The sequence below is a fragment of the Callionymus lyra genome, chromosome 18 (genome assembly GCF_982586985.1).
Source record: "Callionymus lyra chromosome 18, fCalLyr1.hap1.1, whole genome shotgun sequence".
NCBI classification, from domain to species: domain Eukaryota; kingdom Metazoa; phylum Chordata; class Actinopteri; order Syngnathiformes; family Callionymidae; genus Callionymus; species Callionymus lyra.
In genome coordinates, this window is record NC_141835.1 from 11,407,855 (window position 1) to 11,423,796 (window position 15,942).

The following is a 15,942-nucleotide window of genomic DNA, read 5'->3' on the forward strand; positions in this document are numbered from 1 at the left end:
CGGTCACTTGATACAGGTAAAGGTTTTAGTAAATTGAAGCCTTATATTACATTAAATTCCTAAAATGATACAACAACATGCAGTATCATTTGAATTGGATACAGTTACCTTTCATGAAGCGATCAACTAAAAAGTCACAACAATTCACAACCTGAAAAGAACACAACGCCGCTCTTTGTTTCTTGTATACACGTCTTATCTGTTAAGTATCTCAGCGATTTCCTTAAGGGGAGCTTTTGCAATGAAACCTTCTCCGTGTGTCAACATCGCTGTCAGCCGGCGGCTCAAGAACCTTCAAGAACCTTCACCATTGTAATGCTTGTGTTCGCCTGAATGTTAAAGATAGTTTCTTTTTTTTTTTTCAAAGTGAACAATAAAAGGGTTCAGATGTGTCAGTCAGTCGTATGCCTTCCACGTGAGCACATCGGGATTTGAATCCATAATTCATGGCTTGACATGCAGCGATGGTTTCAAAGGGCATTAATGAGGTGTAATAATTCATCCCTCGCTCTGGCCCAAAGACAAGTTTGGTGCGTAAGCCAGAGGCTGACGGTGACCCACTGATCTTCAGCTGTCCCACAGCACTTCGAATATTTTAGAAGCGAGTTTGGAACCAATAACACAGACCTTTAATAGTATCGATAAATCAAAAAAAGAAGATTTTTTTTTAATGTGGGAATGAAACATTTAAAAGTTTCTTTTCTATCTAGAGGAATCTTTTTTTCCAAGGAACTCTCTTTTGCTCTCTTAATAGTGTATTTATGGACGCATTAGGCAATAAATAATAAATATTTTAAAAATATTTATTCTGCAATAAAAACCTGAAGAACCCACTGCTTATTCAAAGCCCATAATGTACTGCAACTGCAACAGATTAAATCAAACATTTTCCTTAATGTTTCAGCACTCAAAACCTGGTAGGGGCCAAGGTCTCAAGTTCCCACACAATTTTATACTTTTTATTTGCTCTTTAACACTATTATATTAAGTGTTTTTTTTACAGTAATGTAAAGAGTAAGTGCTATACTTTTGCTAGCAATGCTAGCTGCAGTTAGCTTCAGCCACTTCTTATCTTTCTCTATTTTTATCAATTGAAATCCTGTAAATTAAATAAGAAATATATAATTTCAAATACCATATTGGTAATATGTGTTAGGCAGAAAAAATGTTTTATTCAAATTATTGTCTGAAATGGATTTTTATAGTTTGTTGCGTTAGCTTTAGCATTTAGCATCAATACATATATATGGTGTTGTCTTGACCTTTAAAGTATGTATTTTATTGAGTATTGTTTTGATTGTTTAACAATTGACCCTGGTCTGGAAAAAGCGCACTACAAATATAAATTACTTACCTAAGAACTTATATGTATAAATAAACAGGAGTGACATGTTCTCTTCTTTCAAATAATTTGATTTAAAAAGGCTGTTTACCTTTATAACATCCTTTATTTTCCAATAAAAAAGGTTAATAGATCTACTCTATTAATATATTTTTTTTTTTCTTAATGTCTGATGATGTGTCTCAAGTATTGTGATGTCATAAAAAAGAGACGGTCGAGCCTCACGAGCCTTATTTTTCAACGAAGTCAGCAAAATAGCTGGAAATATTCTCTCAAAATGACAAGTCGCCGTCGTGTGTCATTTGTTTATCTGGATCTATATTTGGACGAGCACTGCCTGCTCCTGGTCTTTAATTATCGCCCTTTTCTTCTTGTTCCTCTCGGCCTTTCATCTGCATGCCTTTCATTTGCACTCACTAAAATAAACTTCTTCGGGGGCCACAACAACAACACACATTGATCCACTCACCTACGGAACAGAAAAGTCGGTGAAACGGAAAGAAACCTAAAAGGAAACAGGTTTGTTCCTGCTGACGTGGTGATTGACAGGAAAATCAACGCATCTGCTTGTAAGAACTGTCGTTTTTTATTCCTGCTGCTCATCCATCTGTGAAATTTAAAGAGTGGGCCGAGGGCCAGAGTTGTACCGGCAACCTGCCTGTCCACTTTGTTACTCATTCGTTCATTAAAAAACTTGATTATTATCAAGTCAGGGATAGGTCGTCATTTGATAAAGTTTTCTTTACTCAAAATCCCTTGTTTTTCTTCACACTTCAGACGACGTCCCGCTCAGAATACTTTAACAAGGATACATACCGAGCATGTACACAGGTCGAGGGGGGGGGGGTGGGTATGAAAAACCACCCAGAGGGTTTTAAAAAAAATATACTCGGCTTTCAGCTGATGCCAAACATGATGGGCTGCGAAGGCTCCCAGCAGGGAGAGCAATCAGGCGAACACAATCACAACATGTCTCTTGTAACTGTGAGTTTTAGAGCGACACTGATCGGGGGCGCCACCACCAGGAGTGAAACACACACTAATCACTCATAAAAAAAAACAAAAAAAGCACATTAAGGCTCTGGGGGAAGTCGAAGTTAAAAGCACATATATTTTTACCGTTCAATTAATGTGTTCACAGTTGAAGGGGATCAACTGCTGCTGTGCATGATGGGATTTGAAAGTTTATAATGCTTTAAGTTTAACTTTAAATCTGAAAAAATCTAAAATATTGATGCCCCCGAAATCATACATGTTGTTTTTACAGGCATAAAGATTGATACGATACAATAGATACGATCGAAAGATAGATACAAAACGTTATGATAAAAATACACAAAACGATAGATGGACTGGATATATAGAAACGATAGAAAGACACAATGAATAGATACGATAGAAAAACACTAAATGATGGATGCAATAGGATAGACGGACACGATGTATGGAAACGATAAAAAGACAATTAATAGATTCGATGGAATGAAATGTTACGATAAAAAGGCACGATATACATGATATGATAGAACAACACTATATCATAGATGAACATGATACACAGAAATAATATATGGTCACGATAGAAAGAAACGTTAAACGATAAAATGTCTCATATCTATTTTAAAACTTGTTTAGTGTGTTGTTTTGTTTCCGTAGTTCCATAGCGCCTGTTGCTCTGACAGCAGCTGCAGCTCGTCACACAATCACCACCTCAGCAGCAGATCTTAAATGCACCTCTCCTGCGGCAACAGGCGCCAGATTATTATCATCACCTCCCTAGTATGTATGTTCCCTATTCTCTCGCTGTGGATTACATTTTTTATTGTTCTTAGTATTGTTGTCTTCCTTGTGTCTAAGCCTACTTTTATGTCGTTTTATTCAGTGGTACATGGTCACTTGAACTTTGTTTTTGCTTTTATATGAACTATTGTGATTAAACCCTTTTTGATTCTTTCCGTTTTTGTCGTCTACATCAGCGCCTGTGTCCAGCTCTAACAGAACTGTCTAGAAACAATGGATAGCCACTATAGAAAGACAATAAATGGATACGATGGAAAGAAATGTTACGATACAATAAACACAATACGATAAAAAACCCAATACGATAAAAAGACACAATACAATACCAAGCCACGAAAAGTTTGAAAACACTATACGACAGATACAATACGTCACAATATATAGAAAAACAATGGATAGCCGCTATAAAGAGACAAATAGACATAGCCAGGCTTGTTTGCTACAGCAGTTACAAGCCGAGAAATCCTTCAAAAACAATACTCAATCCAGATGGTATTAGTTTTATTATATTTTATTTTCTAAATAATTGAAATCTAATCACAAAATGACAGAAAATCAGATACAACCCTCCTTGGCAGCTGTAATTATTGTTGTATTTTTACCAACATCCAAAATAAAGGGTCATATTTTAGTAAATGAGTTACAAATTAATCTTTGGAAAGTAGGAGCAAATCAGGAAATTTACACAAACACGTTGAGTTTCAAATAAATGGAATTATAATCATTAAAAAATCCCTTTTAGTTCGACGAATGTGTAAAAACACTGAAGAAGTGACACGCGAATGTCCAGGAGGTAGAAAAAGTGTCGTTAAGCGAACATTTCCCTGACATTACCGACGGCAACGAGGCGCGTAAAGACTCTAATAAATCAAAACATAAGTGAAAAAGTAGAGGAGTAGAAAGAAAAAAAGAGTTGGCGAACGCTTCAGAACAGATTATGCTGCTGTGTTAGTTTTCTTTGTTCAATACGGAGTGATTAAAGCAAACACGCTCTCCGTTTACTTTGGCCTGATCTCGGTGTATTTCTCTGCTCCGAGTACAAAGACGGGAAAACGTGCGAAGCTCAGCGAACCAAGAGTCTAATTAAATTCTCCCGGAGAATAAAAAGCACATCAACAACACAAGAATCTTTCGTTCTAGAAGCAAATATAAACGCAGACAATAAGAGCAGGTGATTGTATTTAAAAACGACGATGAACCACTAGTTTCTCTTCATTTAATGGGCCGTGCGATGAAAGCGTCGACGGCATATTTGGGTGGTGAGCGCTGACGCACCTGTGGGCTGCGAGGTGGGCAGTCTGGCCGCCGTGACGCACAGAGGCAGGAAGGTGCAGATCCACAGCGAGCACCGCAGAGCCGTCATCCCTCCGGACGGAGCAGCGAGGCCCGACTCAGACGACATCCTCCGTTTGCATGCTGCGCCGCAGAATCCTCGCCCACCCCCTGCTTCTCCGAGTCTGGAGAGGGGGGAAAAAAAAAGGTATTTTTGATGAGAAAAGACACGGAAAACACGAGGAAATTGAAGGGAAGATACACCTTCCACACACTCAGGCATTTTTAAGGATTACAGGGGAAATCCCTCTAAACACTTAGTTTGTCAGAAACTTTTCCAATTCAATTTAAATCTACTTATACCTTCAAAACCCGGTTTAAATGCATCAATAACTCTCGTTTTCATTGATTTATTCCGTGAATCTTTACGGAAATTAACACGCCACATTCTCCGAGAAACGCTTGACAGATGTGTCCAGAGCCGTGTCTCAAATCACATACTTCTCTTAGTGCACTGGAGGTTAGTATGCATCAGGATAGTGTACGTGCTAACTAGTACTCAAAATTCTCGACAGATAGTATGTCTCAAATAAAAAACTGCCGCTACACACTAACAGGAAATGACGCGACAGCTTCTTCTTCTACTACTATTTAAGGATGATTTCAACCAGCTGTAGGAACACTATCGCCACCTGCTGGCAGCACGTTTTGTTTGGATCAAGAAATATGAGAAGTATTGGCGAGATATTTACGCCGGGATCGGCACTGAAGACATGTCATCCTCCTACTAATGGATGAAAATACACCTGTAAGTATATGCATATATAAATATATATATGACGTAACTTCCATTTACAACGTCACTAAGATGGAGCCGTTTAGGGTAGAAAGTGTCCATCGATCTATACTCAGTTTTGTGGGCGTTTTAGTGACAATTTAGTGTGCACACTACATTTCACATACTAAGAATTGACACGCACTTATGCACTAAAAATACTAAGTTTAGGTATGCAAGTACGCGATTTGATACACAGCTCAAGTCAATGGGAACTTTTACTTTTAGCTCATCGAGCTACATGAAAATGCTAACTTCAACTAAACCCCCCAAATTCAGCTTGGGTGGTTTGCTTTTAAAAAAAAGTTTAAATTAACAGTTTATTACTGGAAACAAGAGCCTAAACAGGATTGAGCATCTTTGTGGTTTGAAATTTGTCTTTTTTGCATTTGAATCTTTATACATTGTAAATGTATAATGTAATGTACTTTATTTTATTATTAATGTTTCCTTATTTTTTTAAATACCATTTTATGGTTATGCTTCTTATTTTAATTCATTGTATTTTATTTATTGTAATTCATATTATTTCATTTATTTATTTGTTTTTTACAACACTGGCAAATACAACATATAACTTATTTAGTGTATAAAAACATCAAAATTACAGTAAAAATAAGTTTTCTTTTAAAGTTTTCTATTACAAATATCCTTATAATCTTTACTTAAATACTGACCTTCATGTGTCTTTCAGTTTAAAAAAAACAAGTCCTTTACATGATCAAGGGCCACTCAAAACTATTGGGGGGGCCAAAAAAAAGGAAGTGACATCGTACCAATAACTATCTCATTGAAAAGTTAAAACAGGGGGCCTCTTACTCAATCACACAAGGGCCCAAAACAAAATGTTCTGTAACAGGTACTACTTATACTTTACTGTTATTGAAATGTTCTTTAACCATTATATATGTTCTTTTACTTATCTTAAAGACTATATAAATAAGTCACAAAATAACATCAATTTGTCTTGAGGGCCACAAACACTGATTTGACACGTGATTCTTCGGTATTCTCCACCCTGCCTGCACTCTCTTCTTTTCCTCCCTTAATCACTGAATAACTGATCCCAAATTCATTCGTTTTCACCACAAACACTAAAGTTTTCAACTAAATAGGCGAAACAACTTTGGTGGTAGAAGTTTCTCGCATGTGTCAGGCATGATATCATACCACAGGCATGTTCTGCCTTTTCAAAAGAGTGTGTGTACCCAGTGTTCTGCTGGTTTTGTGTGGATTAAAAAAAGATGTCACGGCGATCAAACCGGCCCTGACATGTTTGCAGTGGGGATTAGAAAGAAGGGCAGAGCGGCAGCTCTTGACGTTGTCATTGCAATTTCCAACCATTTACTAAAGTACATGCCAAATATTTGCTTTCACACCGTCTGCCTGACACCGGCGGTTGATATCAAATAACTTAATCTTTTTTTTCTTTCTGAGGGACTCTGTCGAACCAGTTTAGAAGAAGCGATTGAGGACTTTAAATAGTGAAGACAGAGAGGTGTGTTGCAAATAGTGTTGTCGTCAACTGATTTATTGACTCTTCCCTGTGATTATTGACCAACGCGTTATCTCGAAATGTGAGGAACTAACTAGTTTAGAACTGGGTAAGACAAGCAAGTCCGAAGTCAGTCATCATTCCATACGACCCATGAAAAACGCGCCACAAAGTGTTGACAATTATAGCAAGAAATGCCAAACTAGTAAAGTGAAACCAGCAACTATTGGGTATAGTTGAAAAGATATGTGTCAACATCGGGCCGGGGGTACCAAATTTGTCCCGCCAAGTCATTTTATGTGGCCCGCTGGAGCTTTAAGATGAATTTGTTATAAGCAAATTTATGTTTTTGCTTTTCGGAGAAACACTTAGCTTGTCTAATGGTCAAAAGTAAAAAAAATTATAATTTATTTTCAATTAATGGATTTAATAAGACGCTTATTTAGCCTCCAATAATAGTAATTAAGACCGATTATTAGGCGATACAATACTCATCAAGATACGATATTTTTCAATATATCGAGATACTTTTTTTAGTAACAAGGATATATTTGTAGTATTGTCGAGTACTGGACTCTGGTTTCGCCAGAATTTACAGCCCACCTGGCTCTTGATGAAGCCTGCTGTATCCTCTCGTCCTCAGTCAACTCCCGGGGTTACATTGTGGCTGTCAAAGCTTTGTGACCCTGGTCTAGAAAGGCGCTATATAAATAGAGATTATTTTTATTATTATTATTATTTTTGGTGATGTCACGACTGCTGCCACCTAGCGGCTGGAGGTTTAATTGCATCACAAACATGAACAAATGCTGGTAATATTTGCATGTTAACTGTAAAATAAAAAGACTCTTCACTGAAATTTAAACCAGGAAATAACTATGATAAAAAACAAAATGTGATTTGAATCATTTCAAGTGAATTAGTTGAATAAATACATTAAAAATAAATTGTATCGTTCTATTGATATTTTCTCACACTCCTACTGGCAAAGTTTATTTTAGAATTTTTATTCCCTGTTACAGGGTTTAATATGTATAAATATTGTCATTCTGGAGATTTGTAGTGACTTTTAAAGTTTATTCCCTTGCCTGAATTAATTCGACATGGTTTACAACAAAAGTAAACACACTTTAAAATGTTTAGAGAAGTAATCTCAGTGTTACACAAATCTTGATTCAACAGGTTCTATCATTATATATATAAAGTGTTGTGTCAGACTAACAGTTAAAAAGAACTTAGTCATTTACAGTTCAACACCCAATTAAAAGTTACAAAAATTGGATTTTTGGGTTAATTGTAAAGCAAAATGAGCTCCTTTGATGATGTGAAGTCTCCAGAACCGGTACCAGGTGGGTCACACGATAGTTCCATCTCGCAGCGACCGAGCACTGTTTGCTTAACCCGGCGGCAGGAATGCTCCGAGGTGAGCTCGGAAAACCCAACCCCTTACGAACGCGAACATTGACCCCGTTTTGGAATCGGCCAAAAAAAAGTGTTTTTAAAGAAATGGCTCACAGAGGGCTATTGTACGGCGTTTAGAGAAAGCTTGTGTTGTTTTAAACAGCGATGCTTTTCTTTCCTCTTTCTGCTCTGTTTGCACGTTAATGCTCCGAACACAGAAACCTCAATGGCTGAAGCAACACAAACACACACTGATCCTTCACCAAACACAAAACCTTTCACGCTCCGACTTAATGCCCGTCCTCACCTTCCAACAACACCAAACCCCCCCCCACCGACATGCCGCTACAATCCTGGATCGCGGCTAAATGAGTCTTTGTTCTCCCGAACATATCGGGCACTTGACTTCACCCGAGGCTGGCAACAGGTACGTGGGTTTGAACAGGTAACGCGACACTCGAGAGGACGGTGGGATAAATAGTTGTGATTGCGCTGAGCGCCGCGATTAGACACTTTCAATGAAGGTAATGTGGTGGAAACGGTGTGGGAAAATGCTGTTGATGTTGAATTACACGAGCCGTGAAAGGAGGGTTTTGTTCGCTTTAACTGATCTGTGTGACATCATGAGAGTGTTGACAGCGAAGGCTGACGGATACATTTACCTGATAAGGAAAACATAAAGGTATCGTTGTCCCACAAAAAAAAAGCTGTTTTCTAAATTAATATTACATGAATAGCAGCTTCGCTATCTGATATCACCTACAAGGCACCTATGAAATGTGTAATTCCATTATTAATATTGCTGATTTATGGACAGTAGTTTACATTTTTCATGAAATAAACTTCAAGAAATTGCATTTTTATTCATTAAAATAGATTTTTTTTTTAAACTTAAACATCACAATATTTCTGTTCCCAACAAGTTATCATACATATCAACATTAATGTATGAATACAAAAAAAGTATTTATGTAACTTGCTTAAAAACATGTTTTATTTTATTATAATTTTAAAGTGTGTATATGATTAAGTAACTTTATTTTATTAATACTACATTTTTTTTCACTTTTTTTCACTTTTCCTTTTTTGTGAGTTTGTGCTCTTCTACAAAATAAATTGAATCAAAATTTGTAGCAAAGTGCTTTTATATCATATTGAGGGGATGCAAGAAAACATCAATACACATTAATATCGGGATATATTTTCCCCTATCAATATAATTTTTTTTATTTACAATTAACATGCAACTATTCCTAGCATTTGTTCGTATTTGTGTGGCAATTAAACGTCTGGCCAATAGATGGCAGCAGTCAACACGTGCTCCACAGCTAAAGGAAGATTGGAATTCCCGCGATGACTGAGGACGAGAGGATACAGTAGACTCCATCAGCTTTTAAAGCTGATTTTTGGACATTTTTGGTTTGAAAACAGATGAAAGCAGTTACGACTTCGTCAAGAGTCATGTGGTCTGAAAATTCTTCAACACCAGAGTCAAGTACTCGACAATACTACAAATATATACTTGTTACAACAGTATAACAGTACATCGTATCGTTTATCGAGTATCGTGATACGAATTGTATCGTACACTTGGTCTTAGGTTGCATTTTTTTTTTCAAGATGTATTATTGACGTGCAAATACTCAGGGTGTTCGTTCATGTTTTGTGTTGCAGTAGAACCGTTAGATAGCAGCATACAGTTGAAGCAACATTAAAATCAGATCGCGGCAATGACTGAGGACGAGAGGATACAGTCGACTCCAGCTCCAAGTTTGGACATATTTTTGTTTTCAAAACAAATGAAAGCAGTTACAACTTCCTCAAGAGTCATGTGGTCTGTAAATTCTGCAACACCAGAGTCAAGTACTCGGACAATACTACACATATATCCTCGTTACTTCAGTATCGCAGTATTTCCCCTGTATCGTCAAACAAAAAAAAATGACACAATATCCACAACATGTCCACTATAACAAATGTTTTAAGATCCAGTTTTGCAAAAGTTGCCATTGAAATACTCAATAATACTTCTACCAAAAGTTTTTGTCAAGTATCTTCACTGTAGCACCGTCTCCGATCTCATGACGAAACTCCCGACACACATTTTCTTGGAGCAAAATACTTTGATTTCTCCTAAAGAACCATAAATGCCACATAAATGTTTCTTCTTTTTCATTCAAATATGATCTCAAAGCGTGAAAACGGTCACCGCCGTGAATAATACGCCACCATTAATCATGCAGAACCATCTACACGTTGTAATCGCTCACAGCCAGAAAGTGCTTAAACTGGGGGTTCAAATTCCTGTCATCCCTCAGCCCGGATCAATGAGTGGGGGTCACATGCTAGTCACACCTCTCCCGAGCGTCGTTTAAAATTAAGCCACAGAATCAACAGCTGAGATCGACTTTGTCAGTTTGTGGAGAGCGGATTAGTGATTTCTTTTTTTTCTTTCTTTCTTTCTTCTGGGGAGAGCAGGAGTGCAAACAGTGGCCAGAGGGGCGAGTGGAGACGGAAGAAGACGGACAGGTGTGCGATCGTCAACACTCGAGTCCTTCATCTCCTGGTTCTTCTCTGCTCGGGCCTCACCTGCTGTCGTTCAAGCCTGAGGTTCACCCTGATATTGATCAGGTTTTGGAAGATTTAAAGCTGTCAGGAAGACTTCGGGTGGAAAAGTGCCGCGGGGGCATCATCAGGGTCGACGTAGCAACACTTGTGTGTCAATTCTCTTTTTAAACCGATATATTTAACACATTTCCATTTATTTATCTAATGTTTAAATGTATATATTCATTAGAAAAGTATTGTTGACCTTCTGCTTTTTGTCTTAATAGTTTTTATGTGTTTAAATGTGAAGTTTTAATGTGTTTTTCTGTTTTAAATGCATTTGTTCGTTATATAGAAAGATGATTTTTAAGTAAAATTAAGTATTATTATGATTAAATATTGACTTTGATTTGAGTTTGATCAGTTTAAAATGTTTTGATTGCAGCTTAAATGTCTACGATTGTGACGTTAAAATATATATTCATGAAACATTTGTTCTACAGTTTTGGTTGAACTGCTACTTTCTATGTGTTTTAATGATGTTTTAATGTGTTTAAATTGGAAGTTTAATGTGTTTTTCTGTTTTAAAAGCATCTGTTCTATGATCTTGAGTGTCTAGAAAGGTGAATGTCTATGATTGTGACGTTGAGTATATATTCATAAAACATTTGTTCTACAGTTTTTGTTGAACTGCTACTTTTGTGTTTTAATGTGTTTAAATGTGAAGTTTTAATACATTTTTCTGTTTTAAATGCATCTTTACATTGATCTAAAGTGTCTAGAAAGATGATTTTAAGTCAAATGAAGTATTATTATGAATAAATAAGAGTTTTTTCTAATAGATTTTGAGTCTGATCAGTTGAAAATAGTTTCATTGTAGCTTAAATGTCTACGATTGTGACGTTTAAAAATATACAGTCATAAAAAAACATTCTTCTACAGTTATTGTTGAACTGCTACTTTTTGTTTATGTTGTTCAATGGGAAGTTTTAATGTGTTTTGCTGTTTCAAATGTATCTGTTTGTTGATATTTTGTGTCTTTCTGAAGAAATGAACTATTATATTGTTATTAAATAGTAACTTTTTGATAAATATCTTGTCTGATCAGTTGAATCTTGTTTAATTGTAAGTTAAATGTCTACGATTGTACATGTATGATGATGTATTTAGAGCTAAATTGTTTATGATTCAAAGTGTTTGATTGTTAAAAATAGGTTTGATTGTAGCTCAATTGTATAAATTTGTAAATAAAGAACGTATTCGAACCAGACTCAAGGTGTTAGATTGTTAGAAACTTACAAACAGATGATTAGAATCAAATAAATAAGTATATTCCATATATACCCACAGACTCTCCTGAGTCAGTCTGCAATACAATTCAAAAATACTAGTGATACAATGATTTCCCTTCTATTTGTCCAGCTAGTAACACATCAAGAATAACCCAAGTATTCAATTCAACTTTCCTCGTGATGTCTTTCGAGCAAAGAATCTCCACAGGAAAGTATAGAAACACCTAAATAGAAATTCACTCCAACATACTCAAGTCAATTTCGTGGAGGAAATGAGGCAATCACAGTCTCATTTGCAACAGAAATGTGATATGATGCAACAAAAAAAAAAGAAGAATGTCTCGGATCAATAGATGCAATTCATTTGCAGCGTTTCGTCTCAATATATTACGACTCCAAGGATTTCTAGTCCCAGATCTCATTTGTATCCCACTGTGCTCCATATCCATTTTTTCTCACTTCAATTGGCATTGTTGGATGTAAGAAACCACCCCGAGGGAGAGGAATCACCATCTGAATCCCAGAAGAGAGGATGAGAGATGTGTGAAGAAGAGTCGATGGAAGAAGGAGAAGATCTGCTGGAGATGGATGATGAGAAGCTGGGAGTGTCAAATAAAAGTCAAAATGACGAATAACAAGAACACTTATTTTATTTTTTGAGGGGAGAATTTTTTATTAATAGATGAATTAATAGATTTATTTTCATAAATATCATTATTAGATAAACGAGTTTTATTAATAATTAATCGGTGGAATACGTCACTATTCCTGAGGAGAGACGTAATGAGGTCATACATTTGCACAATTTATAACCTGCTTTTTTTATTTTAGTTTACATTTAAAATGTGTTAATATGAGTCAAAAAGGGAATACTCCAATTTTTATCCTTAAATAATTAACTTTAAAAAAAAATAATATATATAAATATGATGGAACATCTGCGCAGAGTTCCGTGTAACACCTGTGACAGACATGACACATCAACCCAGATCTCAACGAAAACACAAGGAAATATATATATATATTTTTAATAAATATTAACTCACCAACTTTTGACTTTCCCCAGGGAGTCTACAAAAGAATAGTTTCCCAAATAGAACTTTAAATCCCGTCGGTCCTGGATGGATTCATTGAAGGAATTTGTTTTAAGTGACACACAAAAAAAAATGAGGAGAAATTCCCTCCAAGAGTTTTGGCGATAAAAGTCCCGTCACTTCTCCACTAAATCCTCAATAAACGCGTTGGTTCCGAAGAGTCCAAAAGCTCCTGGAGTTCATCGTGAGAAGGAGAGGAATAGACGCGGCGGCTCGAACGTAGATGCCGCTGTTTCGCGAACCGACCTGAGAGCAGCGAGGACTCGGACTGAGTCTCTCCTCCGCCGCCGCCGCTCTAGTATACACCGAGCGCTGTCAAGCGCCGTGGATGGTTAGCGACAGCTTCCGGTTTGTCCTTCAAAAATAAAATGCCAGTTCCGGTCGCGAAGTTATATGACATCAATTGGGAGTAGTTCACTACATGGTATCATGTGCTTATTACATAGTATCTTGTGTTCACTACATAGTATCTTGTGTTCACTACATAGTATCTTGTGTTCACTACATAGTATATTTTGTTCACTACATGGTATCATGTGCTGATTACATAGTATCTTGTGTTCACTACATAGTATCTTGTGTTCACTATATAGTATCTTGTGTTCACTACATAGTATATTTTGCTCATTACATAGTATCTTGTGTTCACTACATAGTATCTTGTGCTCATTACATAGTATCTTGTGTTCACTACATAGTATCTTGTGTTCACTACATAGTATCTTTTGCTAATTACATAGTATCTTGTGTTCACTACATATTATCTTGTGCTCATTACATAGTATCTTGTGTTCACTACATAGAATATTGTGCTCATTACATAGTATATTGTGTTCACTACATAGTATCATGTGCTCATTACATAGTATCTTGTGTTCATTACATAGTATCTTGTGCTCATTACATAGTATCTTGTGTTCATTACATAGTATCTTGTGCTCATTACATTGTATCTTGTGTTCACTACATATTATCTTGTGCTCATTACATAGTATCTTGTGTTCACTACATAGTATCTTGTGCTCATTACATAGTATCATGTGTTCACTACATAGTATCTTGTGTTCACTACATAGTATCATGTGCTCATTACATAGTATATTGTGTTCACTACATAGTATCATGTGTTCACTACATAGTATCTTGTGTTCACTACATAGTATCATGTGCTCATTACATAGTATCATGTGTTCACTACATAGTATCTTGTGTTCACTACATAGTATCATGTGCTCATTACATAGTATATTGTGTTCACTACATAGTATCATGTGTTCACTACATAGTATCTTGTGTTCACTACATAGTATCATGTGCTCATTACATAGTATATTGTGTTCACTACATAGTATCATGTGTTCACTACATAGTATCTTGTGTTCACTACATAGTATATTGTGTTCACTACATAGTATCATGTGTTCACTACATAGTATCTTGTGTTCACTACATAGTATCATGTGCTCATTACATAGTATCTTGTGTTCACTACATAGTATCTTGTGTTCACTACATAGTATCATGTGCTCATTACATAGTATAGTGTGTTCACTACATAGTATCTTGTGTTCACTACATAGTATCATGTGCTCATTACATAGTATATTGTGTTCACTACATAGTATCATGTGTTCACTACATAGTATCTTGTGTTCACTACATAGTATCATGTGCTCATTACATAGTATCTTGTGTTCACTCCATAGTATAATGTGTTCACTACATAGTATCATGTGTTCACTACATAGTATCTTGTGTTCACTACATAGTATCTTGTGTTCACTGCATAGTATCATGTGCTCATTACATAGTATCTTGTGTTCACTACATAGTATCTTCTATCTACATAGAATCTTTTTTCAATTTGTGCTGGGATTTCCCTGTTTTGTACACTATCAATTATTTAAATACGTTTTTGTGAAGTAGAAGGAAAACATGGAAGATTCGCTCGGCAACAAGTCATATTATCTTTCTGATGCTTTTATTTTGGAATCATCGATACCACTTTGTTTGTTGGATGTTTTCCTTCTAGTATAAAACATGAATCACCTCCAGTTTACCAAGCAATTCTCAAAAATGATCTCCAACCACAAAATAAAACCTTTTTAATTCAAATATTATATAACTTTTGATTGGACTTCTTTTGTAGTAGTTTTTCTGTTTTCACTGTTATGTTTTGTTTATTTAATTACATTTATTTGTTAGTGTGATAATTGTATTTTGTAAGATTTCTTTCTTTTGAAGATTCTTTTTTTTTTTTTAATAAATTATAAATAAACTACCTTCATACACCCGAAGTAAAATTAATAATAAATACATTTTACAAAACATGTATTACTATTTCGATTTTGGAAACTAAAATAGATAATGATAGTTTATTACATGTTTTAAATAGCACTGATATTGTGTGAAAATTTTGTTTTGTGTATTTCTTTAATATTCTTTAAAAAACTGCCTTTAAAAAATGTCCTAAAAACTCATTTTGGGATTTTCTTTTGCCCTTATTTTATAGCTTTTCAGACATTTCATTTTTTCAAGCAGTTGAACAGGCCATGAACTTTTGGTTTTATTGCAACTTTTCCCCTTTTTTCATGATAATAAGTGTTGTTTTCTAATTGCTGCTTTAATCACTTGTATTATTTTGTTGCAAAAACTTGATCTGGAGAATAAAAGGAGTGTAAAATGTGAGAAAAACCGACAGCAAACCTTCCCTTATTCATGTATATTGAAAATGAAGGCGACTTTATCCTCCATCTTAACCACCTTGATCCCTCCATCACCCCTGAAGTGTAAATCTGTCTCCGATTCCTCGAAGGGTTGATTGCCCCCAATTTCTGAGCGAGTGGACGCACAAAACACTCAAT

The 15,942-nt window shown here is 35.7% G+C and overlaps 1 protein-coding gene across 6 annotated transcripts in view; it reads right to left on the reverse strand.

Annotated features, from left to right (window-relative positions):
• The window catches only part of fgfr3 (fibroblast growth factor receptor 3), a 67,831-nt gene extending 54,502 nt beyond the window's left edge, over positions 1 to 13,329 (reverse strand). For all 6 annotated transcript variants that reach the window (XM_087780556.1, XM_087780557.1, XM_087780553.1 and 3 more), the window contains exons 1-2: positions 13,031 to 13,329; positions 4,418 to 4,599 (exon numbers count right to left, since the gene is read on the reverse strand). In XM_087780556.1, the coding sequence (XP_087636682.1) occupies positions 4,418 to 4,544 (127 nt within the window). In that variant the 5' untranslated portion in view covers positions 4,545 to 4,599; positions 13,031 to 13,329. The remainder of the gene's footprint in view (positions 1 to 4,417; positions 4,600 to 13,030) is intronic.
• Between the last annotated feature and the right edge of the window lie 2,613 nt (positions 13,330 to 15,942).